The sequence below is a fragment of the Pelodiscus sinensis genome, chromosome 1 (assembly GCF_049634645.1).
Source record: "Pelodiscus sinensis isolate JC-2024 chromosome 1, ASM4963464v1, whole genome shotgun sequence".
NCBI classification, from domain to species: Eukaryota; Metazoa; Chordata; order Testudines; family Trionychidae; genus Pelodiscus; species Pelodiscus sinensis.
The window spans coordinates 81,026,594-81,041,417 of record NC_134711.1 but is presented as its reverse complement, the minus strand read 5'-3'; the positions used below and the strand labels follow the sequence as shown (position 1 = coordinate 81,041,417).

Genomic DNA, 14,824 nt, shown 5'->3' with positions numbered 1-14,824 from the left:
TCCCAAAACTGAACCAAAGAAAACCAACACAGTATAGTCTTTCTAAGTCTGCAGACACCAAGCTCCTACATATCTGCTACTGTTCCTACTTTCCTAAGTAGACGTTCTATGAAATTAACGAGACTGATCAGCTTCACTACTGCTGTATGCAGAACCCCATTGCCAGCAGGGAAAATGACAAGAATCACATCAATTTCAGACAGCTAATTAGGAAATAAATCATCAGGTGATGAAATTACTGAGTGAAGAGAACCCAAAAACCAGAAACAGGAAGAAATACAGCGTAACAGGGATCTTCAACCCTCACTATAGCCAGGAGTCACAAGGAACAGAGAGAAGGGAAAGTTCTTTTTCTCTTTCAACAACTTGAATAGAGCTTCAAATATATAATACCTACTAGGGATGGAAGACAGTGTGTAACTGAATAGTTGTGTAACCACACGAAATCTTGATAGTCCTATGAAGGAGTGAGCGGCAGTCAGTGTGCTCCCAGCCTCACTCACGGGGAAGCCCCTTACCACTCTTTGCTGGCGCCTCTATCAGGGGCAGCAGCGCGGAGTGGCAGGCAGGAGCTGGTCTGCGAGAGGAGCCAGTTAAAAAACCCACACAGACTGGCTCCCTCCTGCTACCCCTGTCTGTAAAGGGGTCCAAGCTCCCCGTGGAGAGAGGCTTCCTCTCTTGAAAGCTGGCTCCCTGTGCATATCGGCTCCTGCCTGCCCCCTTTGCCCTCAGCACTGCTGCCTATCAGAGGCAACAGTATGAGAGGGGGGAGCGGCACCGTGAAGCTGGTGCTGGGGGGGAAATCGCTACAGGAGGCAGCAAAGGGGGGCAGGCAGGTCTGAAGAGCCAGTATGAACAGGGAGCCTGCTTGAAAGCCAGCTCCTCCAGCTTGCCCACCTCAGCCTCCGCACTGCTGCCGCTGACAGAGGCAGAGGCAGCAGCGCAGGGACAGGGGCAAGGCAGATCTGGTGCTCATGGGGAGCCAGCTCCTCACAAGCATAAGCTCCTGCACCTCCCCCATCCTTGCTGTCTTTGATACAGAGGCAGCAAGGGAGAGGGAGTGCATGTAGTCAACAGGCTTATTGGTTAATCATTTAGTCATCTACATGTTGACATCCCTGATGTCCAGTAGTTTTAAAGTCTTCTGTCTTGCAAATCGAGAATCATTTGACTAGACTGGTTATTCACTAGACTAGAGACATTACTATTGCTACTTATTACATATAAGATGCTCAGATACTATGGTGAGAGATGACAGTATAGCTATATGACAAAATGTGAATCTGTATTCACATCCTACACAATGTCATAATCTTTTTACAAAGTATGCCTCGCAAGGGATCATCTGAACACTCTATTTTCTGGTCAATAAAATCTGTGTCAACACTGAATGCGAAATTATAAAATTTCACTGTATCTTAACACACCTTCTAAACTGAGGTTGGCAAACAGGTCTGCCTCACAACAAAGGAATGTGTGCTCTACTTAATGACTGTTTACTGCTTAAATGCAAATTAAAACAGAAAGGAAACTAAATACATTCCAACAGGTGAGGAAAAGCAGCAGGAAACATCCTTTCTATAAACTCTCTGTCTCCAGAATCTCAGCTATAAATATTTTCCAAGGGAGCCCTGACACTATAAAAAGGGGAATACACACCAAATGGACTCCTCCTCTCTCTGTCCATCAATTCACTGCATTGCAAGGGACAAACCAAGCAACTTGTGAATTGGAGAGAAGGAATTCTGATCTAAAAGTCTGGTCAGTAATATTGCTCAGAGCATGTGGTGAAAAAAATCTTGCCTTTGTTAAGTTACATGCCAATTGTGTTTAATCTTTGTGTTTCTTGTGACCATTTTTTACTTTTATGCCTCATTACTTCTACTAATTTAAAACCTTTTTGTATCTAATGAACTTGTTTTATGTATTTGTTTGTTTGTTGTTTTAGCTAATCCAGTGTGTATTTGAATCAAAGTGCATGGAAAACAAGATGTTTGAATGGCTTTTCTGTTAATAAAACTGCAGACTTTATATAAGCTTATAGTGTCCAGCAGAGGGCTGCATAGAGCAGGACATACATTTTGGGGGGAAAAATCTAGGAGTCAGAGTGTATTGTTGGGGTTATCTTGCAATATAACCAAGGCTGGTGAGAGCCAAGGTGTGGCTGACAGGCTGCAGTACACCCTGGGACATAGTTGGGAGTGACTTACTTGCTGAAAGCTGTTTGTGAGAAGTCCAGTCTAGAGGTTACAGCAGCAAAGCATTGTAAAGAGCACCCAAGATTAGAGGACAGGGGTGATACAGCTACTCATCAGTTGAAATGTACCCTGCAAATGTCAAAATCTAGATAAGATAGACATCACTAAAATATCCTTTTCTGCATCTCTCATGTGGACAAGATAGTGCCTCATTCCTGAAAAGTGAGGCAAAGCAGAGTTCCAAAAGTGCACGGATCCTGACTTCTACCCTAGGTGTCCCTATTAACTCTCAGCAATATATTTCACAGTTCAGATAAATCAGTGTGGTAGCATCCCCTGAGGTGAAACTAAGACTGTGGGACTGCTGAGCTCCCTGTCCCACCAATGTTGGGTACCATTCTCACACTGCGATGCTGTGACAAGCTACAAACCTCTGGGAGGTACTGTACTTACTAGTTTGAGGGGCAGCTGTGTTAGACTGTAACTGGAAACATTTAAAAAATAACTAATATTCTTGCAGCACCTTTGAGACTAACAAAAATGTAGATGGTATTATGAGCTTGTGTGGGCATAGCCCACTTCTTCAGATGACCGGAGTTAAGGGGTCCAGGTAACTATTTGTTATTTTTTAAATGTTTTCAGTACTTACTAGGGATGTTAACAGGTACCCAGTTAAACAGTTACCCAATCAGCATGACCTTTAATGGGTGATGCTTACTGGGTAATAGTTACCTGGTACCCGGGAGCAGTCCCCTGCTCACAGCCCAGCTGCGAGCGAAGGGCTGTTCCAGCCCCATCCCCACCACTGATGGAGCTACCTGTGGGGGAAATCAGCTACCTGCAGCTGCTCTATCCCAACCCCAGCGCAGCCCAACTCCACCAGAGTAGCCACCCCTACCTACCACCTTTAATTGGCTAAATGAGATTTTACATCCCTAGTACCTACTCGTACAGGGACACACTCAGCTTGGTTCCACGAATGTTTCTCCCAACCACGCATTAACCAATAACACAGTGGCTCCAACAAATTTCCCCCACCTTCCCAGCTTTTCACACCAGAACTGTACCATCTTCCCTGGTCAGAAGCCTGGCCAGGGCACATACTTTACCCAGTCCATCCCTCAGTTAATGTGTAGAGGACAAATGTAAGCCTCTGAAAACTAACCTGAATTTTCCAAGCACTCTGTTTTAGGCACAATATAAAACAGGTTTATTAAGTACAAAATGATAGATTTTTAAGTGATTGTAAGTAGCAAGCACAGAGATCAAAGTTGATTACCTAAAGAAATAAACAAATCTGCAGTCTAAGTTCTACAAACTAAACAGGATTTGAATCAAGCAGTGTCACACACGGACAGATGGCATAGTTCCTCAGTATACAGGCTGGAACTCTTTTCCAGCCTGGGACTACACTTCCCAATTCAAAGTCTTTGTGCTCCAGATGTGTTTCCCCAGGTGTTGTGTTGTGTGGGTAGTGAGGCCAAATCATAATGTCACTTGTTTAAAGTTTCTTTCCGTTTGCTGGAAAGTTTTTTTTGATGGGAGGATTAGGCAGTCCCCATTGATCAAATAGTCTGTATTGTCTTTGTGTTCTCTCTGACAAGTCTTCTGGGATAGCATAAGGGAGTGGATTCTCTTTAATGGGCCTTAAATCAGTGCATCTCCACTGTTGTATCTGAAAGGCTGGTTGTGGGTGGTTCCCAACCTCACAACATATTTCAGTAACACACACATAGCAAAACTTCATATCTTCACATATAATGATAGCACATACAATCCAACAGGAAGCTAATGTTCAACAGCTCAAGATATCTCACAAGGCATTCTTGGTAAGAAATATAATGATATGAGACTGGTGAATATGGAGGTTCCAGCATGCTGCTTTGAAGTAAAGAGTTCCATAATGAGCCACACTTGTGCATACAGTGAATAATTCCTCACTATACATATTACTACATTTTTCAAAGATTCAAACTCACTCAAATCAAACCAGTTTTCTGCGGAACCACCAAAGGAACTTCTCCTTTATGATTATTACATCCATTCTAAATTCCAACTTTTAACCCACAGCTTTTTTTAAGATGTAAAGTTGTTCAACGAAAAGCCAAACATTTTTTTAATGGGTGCAGTGGGCTTCTGGAAACAGGAGATTGGCACGGGGGGGGGGGGGACTGGGGGTGGTAGTGGGCTCTAAGGGATGTGGGGCTGGCACTGGGAGGGTTGGGTGCAGAACAGCGTTCCCTCTAAGCTGAGGGGTAGCACAGCATCACAGGTGATTAATCAGCTCCAGTCAGGGGATCAGGGCTCCATGCATGGACCTGACTGACTAGGTGGGGCTGATTAATCACCTGTGAAGCTGTGCTACTGCACAGCTTAGAAGGAACACTGGTGCGGAGGACTCTGGGGTCAGTGGCTATGCTTAGGGGTAGTAGAGGGGCCTGTAGGGGTTAAGGCGGGAACTGGGGGACTCTGGAGCTTGGGGCTTTTGGCGGATCGGTAACATTTTATTTGAATATTCATTATTTGTTTAATGGTATCAAAAACCACTAATCCAATGGATGGGACCACTCTGATCTTCTCAGTACCATTTCTAACTTTAATATATCTTTTCTGAGATAGGGAGACTAGAACCATACATAGTATTCAAGGTGTAAGCATACTATGGATTTATATAGTGGCATTATGATATTTTATGTCTATTCCTTTCCTAATAACTCCTAATACCAGAAGGGTGTGGTTTTTGGGGGGATTTTTTGGATTGCCATTGCACACTGAAAGGCTATTTTTCAAGGAATTACCTACAATAACTCCAAGATCTCTTCCCTGAGTGGTAAAACTAATTTAGAACCCATCATTTGTATTTATAGTTGGGATTATTTTTTTTCCAATGTACATTATGTTGCACATATCAACACTGAGTTTCATCTGTCATTTGTCATCTGACTTTTGTGAGACCCCTTTGTACCATTTTGCAATCAATTTTGAACTTAACTATCTTTAGTAATTTTGTACCACCTGTGAATTTTTCCACCTCATTTTCACCCTCCTTTCCAGATAGTTTATAAATTATGTTGAACAGCATAAGTCCCAATAGATATCTCCACTGTGAAAACTGCTCATTTACTCCTATTCTCCATTTCCTATATTTTAACCAATTATTGGTCTATGAAAGGACCTTCCCTCTTATCAGAAGATTGAAGATTTTAAATTACTGTAAGAAACAGCATAAAACTGAATCATACTTTTTTCTAACTAGTTACAAGTAGCATCTAAACTATTATCTATTAAAGTCATGAAAGAAACAGTGAACTACTAAATATTAAAACATTTAGCACCTCCATTGCCTAATAATAGCTCCCTATTGTAGAGGGTTGATTCCACTCTAGAAACCAATAGCTCTAGGGTTTTAATATTTCATTTTCTTTCAAAAAAAAAATTACATCTACAATTTTCTCTATTGTATTCTATATTGCAAATGAAACTGTGACCTTGTGACATTTTCTCAAGGTATCCAGGATTGCAAGTCACAACCTACCTGCCTCCCAACAAGAGTGGTATTTGATGGTACTTAATAGCTCCTTATAATAACAGTCTCCTAGCTACCCAAACAAGCATCTCAGGGTATGTCTACACTACCCCGCTAGTTCGAACTAGCGGGGTAATGTAGGCATACCGCAATTGTAAATGAAGCCCAGGATTTGAATTTCCCGGGCTTCATTTGCATAAGCGGGGCGCCGCCATTTTTAAATCCCCGCTCGTTCGAACCCCGTGCCGCGCGGCTACGTGCGGCACGAACTAGGTAGTTCGAACTAGGCACGGGGTTCGAACGAGCGGCGGGGATTTAAAAATGGCAGTGTAGACATACCCTCAGGGAATTACCAGCCCTCACTTTGCTTTGCAGGTTAAGTGCACCCTAGTCACCATGTTGCTTTTTAGAAACATTCTTCTGTGATATCCAACCCCATCACTAGCTACTCACAGAAATACCACAGTTGCTATCCTCCAGAGTACACACCAGCTTATTTGAGTCAACTGAGAATCATTCCTGAATAACATCACAGCACTGAGAGATGTTTATAGTGAAAACAATCATAAGTTTGTTATCAAAGGCTAAGATTTAAGATATAGCAAGGATAATAATCCAAACAGAAAGTTTATATATAAAACAAAATTATAATGCCTCAGAGAGTCCAAATTTTACAATATAAACTATCTATACCAGTTATTCTCATCTAATGCAGTCTCCCAGTGTCTCCAGCCAACATGGCTGAATCTCCCCTATATGAATACAAAAGTGCTGTCTTTTTGCTTTCATGGTAAAAAAGGTGTCCTTTTACAATCTCCTCATATCCCCAAAACTCACTGTTGGTCCCCAAAGCCTGGCAAGCCTCTCAGAGGTTTATTCTGAGGTTTATTCCCGGTGCAAAGAGCGAACCACACTGTGGCTCTGCTTTTTTAAATGTAGTAACAACCACCTGGATCTTACTACATTAAAAAAAAAAAAAAAAAAAAGGAGTCATATAAAAAATGGAAACTAGGACAACTAACAAAGGATGAATATAGGCAAGCAACACGGGAATGCAGGGGCAAGATTAGAAAAGCAAAGGCACAAAATGAGATCAAACTAGCTACAGGCATAAAGGGAAACAAGAAGACCTTTTATAAATACATTAAAAGCAAGAGGAAGACCAAGGACAGGGTAGGCCCACTGCTCAGTGAGGAGGGAGAAGCAGTATCAGGAAACTTGGAAATGGCGGAGATGCTCAATGACTTCTTTGTTTCGGTCTTCACCGAGAAGTCTGGAGGTGTGCCTAATGTAGTGAATACAAGCAGAGAGAGGGTAAGTTTAGAAGATAGGATACACGAAGAACAAGTTAAAAATCACTTAGGAAAGTTAGATGTCAGCAAGTCACCAGGTCCTGATGAAATGCATCCCAGGATCCTCAAGGAGCTGATAGAGGAGGTATCTGAGCCTTTAGCTATGATCTTTGAAAAATCATGGCAGACAGGGGAGATTCCAGAAGACTGGAAAAGGGCAAATATTGTGCCCATCTATAAAAAGGGGAATAAGAACAACCCAGGAAACTACAGACCGGTCAGTTTAACGTCTGTCCCAGGGAAGATAATGGAGCAGGTAATTAAGGAAATCCTATGCAAACACTTGGAAGGTAATAAAGTGATAGGGAATAGCCAGCATGGGTTTGTGAAGAACAAGTCATGCCAAACTAATCTGATAGCTTTCTTTGATAGGATAACGAGCCTTGTGGATAAGGGAGAAGCGGTGGATGTCATATACCTAGACTTTAGTAAGGCATTTGATACGGTCTCGCATGATATTCTTATTGATAAACTAGGCAAATATAACTTAGATAGGGCCATGATAAGGTGGGTGCATAATTGGCTGGATAACCGTAGTCAGAGAGTTGTTGTTAACGGTGCTAAATCCTGCTGGAAAGGGATAACAAGTGGAGTTCCGCAAGGGTCTGTTTTGGGACTCGTACTGTTCAATATCTTCATCAATGATGTAGATATTGGAATAGAGAGTACGCTTATTAAGTTTGCAGATGATACCAAACTGGGTGGGGTTGCAACATCTTTGGAGGATAGGGACACAATTCAAAATGACCTTAGCAAGTTAGAGAAATGGTCAGAGGTAAACAGGATGAGGTTTAATAAAGAGAAATGCAAAGTGCTCCACTTAGGAAGGAACAATCAGTTCCATACATACAAGATGGGAAGCGACTGTGCAGGAAGGAGCATGGCGGAAAGGGATCTAGGGGTCATAGTGGACCACAAGTTGAATATGAGTCAACAGTGTGATGCTGTTGCAAAAAAAGCAAATATGATTCTAGGTTGTATCAACAGGTGTGTTGTAAGCAAAACTCGTGAAGTCATTCTGTCGCTCTACTCTGCACTAGTTAGGCCTCAGCTGGAGTACTGTGTCCAGTTCTGGGCGCCACATTTCAAGAAAGATGTGGAGAAATTGGAAAGGGTACAGAGAAGAGTGACAAGAATGGTTAAAGGTTTAGAGAACATGACCTATGAAGCCAGGCTTCATGAACTGGGCTTGTTTAGTTTGGAAAAAAGAAGATTAAGGGGGGACATGATAGCGGTTTTCAAATATCTAAAAGGGTGTCACAAGGAGGAAGGAGAAAATTTGTTCCTCTTGGTTTCTGAAGACAGGACAAGGAGTAACGAGCTTAAAGTGCAGCAGGGGAGGTTTAGATTGGACATTAGGAAAAAATTCCTAACTGTCAGGGTGGTCAAATATTGGAATAAATTGCCAAGGGAGGTGGTGGAATCTCCCTCTCTGGAGATATTTAAGAATAGGTTAGATAGACATCTGTCAGGGATGGTGTAGACGGAGCTTGGTCCTGCCTTGAGGGCGGGGGGCTGGACTCGACCTCTCGAGGTCCCTTCCCGTCCTATGATTCTATGTTTCTATGAAAAGGCAGAGGCACAGCAGGGGACCAGGAGTCAGCCAGGAATCAGCTGTCCTGGCGCCCAGTCCCCGGCAGAGCCTCTGCCTTTTAAATGCTTTTAAAGAAGAGGCACAGTGTCTCAGACTGGGCATGAGCCAGGACAGCTGATTCCCGGCTCACACCAGGTCCCCTGCTGTAACTTTGCCTCCCCTGCCCGCTCCCACGGACACGGTCCAGGGGGGAACTGGCTTTTAAGCCGGCTCCCCTCAGCACCAGCTCCTGCTCCCCGCTTCCTGTTCTCCCCCACTTGCTGCCTCTGATAGAAGGCGGATGGAGAGAGGAGAGAAGTAACTATTTGAGTAATCACTAGAGTACCCGATAAGCATATGCTTATCAGGTAGTCGGCTACTCGACTAGCCGCTTACATCCCTAAACTATACATCCTTATACATACTTTGTCTGACAGAAACTTGCCAACCCTGCCTTGATCCAGACTTTAATAACATATATTTTCTAGGAGATGCATCTGGCATTGCTTGGGTCTTTCACTTAAGTGATTTTTTTTTCTTGTTTTGTTTTAGAAAATAAATGAAAAATGTTTGTATTTTTTTGAAAATGAAAGCTGAAGTAAAGTTTTGGGGGTAAGGAGAGATAGGAGTTGGGTGGCTTAGGGCAGAGGGTTGGCAGATGTGCGGGGCTCAAGGCATGGTGTGGGGGGCTCAAGCCAGGGGAAGAAGGTGATGGGGCTTAGAGGGAAGAAGGTGGGGGTGCAGAAATCAAGGCAAGTGGGAGAGGCAGGACTCAGGGCAGGGGGCTCAGAGCAGGGGACTGAAAGGTGCAGGGAGGATTACTGAGGTTTCCCATAACGGCAAAGGTGGCACTGCTCTGGTAAGCACTTCTCCTAGGGAGCCATGGCAGAGTTCTGCAACCAGCAGCTCCTCCTGAGGGGCCAGGGCTGTGCTCCCTGAAGGGTGACTCCTCCCAGGAGAGGGAGATTCCAGTCTGCGCACTTGTTGGGTGGGAGTTGTGGCTCTGTGGACCAGTCCCATCCTCCAGCTGCCTCCCCCTGCCCCTGCCATGCAGCCAGTCAGGAGAGGCAGCCTCCAGCTTGCTGCTGCTCTAGGGGGGCCTTGCTTGGGGCTATAGCGGCTCCCTCCTGCAGCCTGTTGGGAGGAGGTAGAGCTCTGAGGGCTGGCCCGCGCCTCTAGCTGCTCCTCCACCCTGCAGCTGGTATGCGGGTGGCAGCTCTTTGGGAACTACCCCTGGCCTCCAGCAGCCCCCTCCATCCAGCATCCTATTTGAGGGGTGTGCTCTGTAGAGCTGGTCATGCTCTGTGGGCTGCCTCCAGCCTTCAGGGCCCCCTGCAGTCTGTCAGAGAGTAGGCTAAGCTCTAGTGGCCCCCTGTTGAAGTAGAGGTGAGGTTCTGGGGAATTTCCCTGGTCCAGCACCTTCGGGATCTGATCGCTCCCAAACGAGAGGTTATGCCAGACCACGGGAGGGCCCTGTTATTGGCCTTCCAGCCTCCTGCCCCTCCCTACTGCTGGCTTCTTCGGGCCTGTGCCTGGCCCTATTGCCCCTAGGCTTGGGCTCCAGCCCTGGACTCACTACCGCTGGGCTACAGCACCAGTCCCACCTGCTGCCAGGCTGGCTGGGGCCACTGTGCTGCTGGGCTGGGGCTGGAGCTCTCCGCTGCACCGCCAGACCACCCTGCCAGGAGCGCCCCCGCTACGCTCCCAGCCTTGCTGTCAGCCCTCCCTATCTCTGGGCTCTGATCCAGCAACATCCATAGCCTGGCAGATATTGTTGGACCAGAGAGTTCTGGTTTAGGGAGGTACAACCTGTACTGGCATTTCACAACAATATTAATGATCAGCATGATCCTGGCTTCATTTAAGAGCAACATGACATACTTTATGGATAAGTACTATGAAAGCAGGATGCTAGATGAAGAGAGTTTGTCAGGCCTTGCTAGAAATTGTTGTTACAGAACAATGAATCCTTTGCCAGCTGGCATTGAAGATTTCTCATGTCTCAGATTTAAGCGCACATTGTAAAATATTAAGCTATTGCTTTTGTCACTGAAATGTATCAGATATATTTATAAAGTAAAGGTTAAATAAATGTATCAGGTACACACTAGCTATCTTAACTGAATTAAGTAACATAACATGCAATTATGTAAAGTTTCTAGAAATCTTATACAAAATTCTACAAATAGCAGAAAAGAGAGTAGCTTTCAGCAGGTGATGCAAATAAGCAGTTCTCAACAAGGGGTATCAAGTCTATGGGGGACCATCAAGCAGAACTAGTATTCAATTCACCAAGGCCCAAGGCAGAAAACTGAAGACTGGCCTTTTGGGGATCAAGCCAAAGCCTGAGCAATTCAGCTTTGCAGGGCCCAAGGCAACTGCCCTGCTTACGACCCCCTAATGCCAGCCCTGGCTTTTATATGCATAAACAAGTTGTTACATCACAGATGAACCATGGAGTTTATTTAGCATGCTGGGGGGTGAGGTATTAGGCTCAGAAAGAAATACGCTGAGAACCCATGATGTGGATATTATATACTGTACATATAGCATTTACTTGGGCACTTTTCCAATAATTGTGTTGATTTATCAATAGGATTAGATGGTGGAGGATGAGTCCTTGATCCTGCAATCTGCAATACTCCACTGATGTCAATACAAACATGTATGTGCTTAGTTTCACTAAAATCAAGCCTAAGGATGGTCATTGTTACTAATCTCACATATACAGTGGATTACAAGTACTTACTTTTTTTGGCAGTTGGCTAAGCACCATATCCATAGATTAGCTTGACCACATACCAATATGTTTAATTTTAAACAGCATTTTTGTATTTATTTTAAATTATTACAATATGCAAAAAGATGCAGCCCCTAACAAAATAATGGTTACACGCTTGCAATCCTATGCATAAGTTGTTCAACTTCATAGTTCAAAAGTCATACCATGTGCAGAAGTGATACTGAAAATGAACTCTCACTGCTTTTATTGGCTGTAACATAAGTTCACAATCTTTTCCAACAATTTTACTGCAGCATTTTTCCCAGACTAAGTCCTCAGCTACCCCCAGCAAATTCCTGACATCTCCCCTGCGAGTCTGCATTCTGAATCTATCCAGTCAGATTTTTCTAGGACACCCTATAATTTTGGTAGCTAAAGGCTGTGCTTGTCATCCAAACTGCATGGAGTTAAGTCCCCCTCTCAAATGTGAGCCTGACCGCCCAACACCAGCCATTAGGTCACACCTGCTCATCACCACTTCCCAATTCGGTACCACACACAAAGGAGCTCCAGCAGTTCCCTCAAACCTACTTAGGGTTGCCAGATGGTTTCAACAAAAAAACCCGACATACTTGACATTACCTCACAATCTACATTACAACTTATTTAGAAAATACCAAACATTTATATTTTCTCAGTGTGTTTCCCGGACGGAAAGCTCAAATACTGGACTGCCCGGTTCAAAACCCGACACCTGGCAACCAGACACCCACCCCAGAATCCTAAGGCTGCACCACGCGGGGGGCGGGAAGGAGACGAGGATCCCAGCACCTCAACCCGGGCCCATCCCCCGCGCACTGGCACAGGTGCTGCAGCCCGGCCGTGCCCAGATCCCACCGCACGCGGGTCCCACCAAGCCAGCCCCCGCCCATCCCCGGCTCTGACCATCCCGGGCCGCTCCCGGGTGCCCGCTCGCAGCTCGCCCCCCACAGACCCATCCCCGGGGGCAGCCAGCAGCGCCAAGGAGCCGCCTCGCACCCACCTCAAACACCACTTCTTCGTCAAACTCCGGTGTCATCCTTCGCCATGACACCCGCCCCGGGCACTGTGGGAAACCGAGTCCGCCCAGCCCCCAGCCACGGATCCCCACCGGCCAAGCCCACTGCCAGGGAAAACTACAACTCCCGGCAGGCCGCGCGGGCGCCCGCTTCCGGGAAGGTGGGGGCGCTAGGCTGGGCTACGCTGGTTGGCGGAGCTCGTTGGGTTCCCTGTGGCGGAGGCGGCCTTTGGAACGTCGCCTGGCGAGCGCGCGATACTAGCTCGCCGCCGCCGCAAGGGCGCGCTCCTCAGCCCCGCCTGCGGCGCACGGCTCTGCAAGCGGCGCGGCGCTGCCCTGCTGCCGCTCGGGGCTCAGTCTGTCGGAGAGGAGCTGCGGGAGCTGATGGAGGAGCGGCCGGGGGGCGGCTTGTAGCAATAGCGTGGCAGTACAATGGGCTTGTAGTGCTCAGTTCTGCGCGGCGCCGTGGCTTAATGGGCGAGAAGGAGCAGAGGCGCGTGGCTGGCACCATGAGCTCAGCCGGTAGGTGCCCAGGGAGGGGGAAAGTTTGGGAGGGAGGGTTGGTGACTTTTCTCCTTCTTGCGGAGCGCTGCCTGGCCAGCCACCGAGGCACAGCCGCGGGACGGGACTCTGCGGTTCATTAAAAGGTCGCCCAGAGACGAGGAAACTCTCCTGCCGTTTCCCCCCGTTAGCAAGTGCAGCGAGAGGGGGGCTGCGCGTTTCCCAAGAAGCCCTTCCGAGTGTCCTGAGCGAGTGGCGTCTCTGCAGCCCTAGCCCCCAGGCTGCTGTTGGCTGGCTTCTCTCTGGGAAGTCACATTCCCCTCGCTGGCCGTACGACACGCTCAGGAAAGTTGCTTATGGAAGGATCCGGTAGCCAATAGCGCGGCTCTTCTGCCCCTCGACTGGCTCAATTCTGGCTTTGCGCTCCGTGTCTGCTCCCTCTGGCTTGCAAACGCTTCCTTAACGCGTAGGAACTGGGGCTGGGGATTTGTTCCGCTGACAACGATTCCGAGGGACTGTGCTTTCCTCCCTGCTGCCTGAGAGGACAATGAGGCGGTCAGAGACAAGGCTGTGTGAGTGGAGATGCTGGTGCCAAAAACAATCATTCTTTCTTCCTTTGGATTTTAGCCTCCTTTGGATAAATCATGTTCTTGGTTCCATGCATAGTTGTGGGTGGACCCCAGTGAGATCTTATCCCCATTAAAATATTCGGGCGTATGTTTTCCTTTTGTGAGAAGCCCTGGCTTGGACTGCAAGGGAGGCGAAAGAACTTGGGGGCTGGAACTGGGGGTGGGGTGGGGTGTTATAACAGTTGACCTTTTTGTTTCCAAAGTGAATGGGGGAGTATTTTTCACTTTTTTCTATTTTATTTTGGTGTCCAACGTTTTAAAACACTTTTGCAGTTGTCTTCTAGTATTCTGAATGTTTCCTTTGCTTAGAAAACTCATCTTCTAACTTGTATTGATTGCTACACTTTATCAATACATTTTCTTTTTCTTAAAACTTATTGTTTGAACAACCGATATAACATCAATAACTGAAAAGTATTTTATTATGACTCTGTTTTCAATTCTTTGACCTACTTTTGCTGTGATTCGACCCTCGCTGTCAAAAATTAGTGCTTTTGATGTTTTGAAAGTCATAATTTCTTATATATAAAAGAAAAACTTAGATATTCTGCAATGTATGTTCAATATCAGCAATACAGCACAACATTATCAAAATTAAATAATACACTGATCTTCTAGTTCCATTGTAGTGACAATTTCATTTCCTTCCTCATTCTTTGGGGGAAAAAACTGGTAAACCTTCTGTAGGCTATCTTTACTGGCCATATTTATAATGAAATATGTGGTATATAATGAAAGCATCTTTCTTACTGGTCTCTGGTTATTGTAATTCATCATCATTAAGGATATTGTGCCCAAAGGCAAAATGTCTTCTATAATCAGACCAGTTGACTGAAATGTATTTTATTGTTCCAGTCTGAAGAAACTACATCACCACATTGTTAGATTACTTTTTCTTTTGGCAAAGCAATTCTAAATATCCATTCTTCACACAAAAATAAATTTTTATCTCTATGTTATCACTTCATAGCAATTATGTTAAGGTTATACAGTAATGTTAATTGGTATCTATACTCAGTTTTACCTCAAGAACATACCTTGCCTTCCTGTGTTTTGGGGAGTTACTCAGGCTTTTTTTGGTTATTTTGTCATATAAAGAGGCATTGTCAGTACTTTTGTTTGCCCATCTGTTATAGTAGACTTCCTTTTTGTGCCTGCATGAACCGACATGCATGAGAGCTGTTTTTTTCCATAGAATACATTTATGTATAAATTATGCTGATGAACTGCTTTATGAGACTTTTTGAAGGCAGCAGTTAAATACAA

General features: G+C 45.4%; 2 protein-coding genes across 9 annotated transcripts in view; one reads left to right on the top strand and one right to left on the bottom strand.

The window, feature by feature from the left end:
- The window catches only part of VEZT (vezatin, adherens junctions transmembrane protein), a 126,899-nt gene extending 114,328 nt beyond the window's left edge, over positions 1 to 12,571 (bottom strand). For 6 of the 8 annotated variants that reach the window (XR_012905188.1, XM_075933499.1, XM_075933503.1 and 3 more), the window contains exon 1: positions 12,414 to 12,571. Coding sequence is in view for 6 of the 8 variants with exons in the window: in XM_075933499.1 (XP_075789614.1) it covers positions 12,414 to 12,449 (36 nt within the window). In the remaining 2 variants the exon portion in view is untranslated. Of the gene's footprint in view, positions 1 to 2,210; positions 4,315 to 12,413 lie in introns of those variants that run through there. The other 2 variants (XM_075933510.1, XM_025182230.2) reach the window with 2 other exon arrangements.
- Positions 12,572 to 12,706: 135 nt separating this feature from the next.
- Positions 12,707 to 14,824, top strand: part of FGD6 (FYVE, RhoGEF and PH domain containing 6) — a 119,522-nt gene continuing 117,404 nt past the window's right edge. The window contains exon 1 of the mRNA XM_006118299.4: positions 12,707 to 12,950. Coding sequence (XP_006118361.2) covers positions 12,902 to 12,950 — 49 coding nt within the window. The 5' untranslated portion in view covers positions 12,707 to 12,901. The remainder of the gene's footprint in view (positions 12,951 to 14,824) is intronic.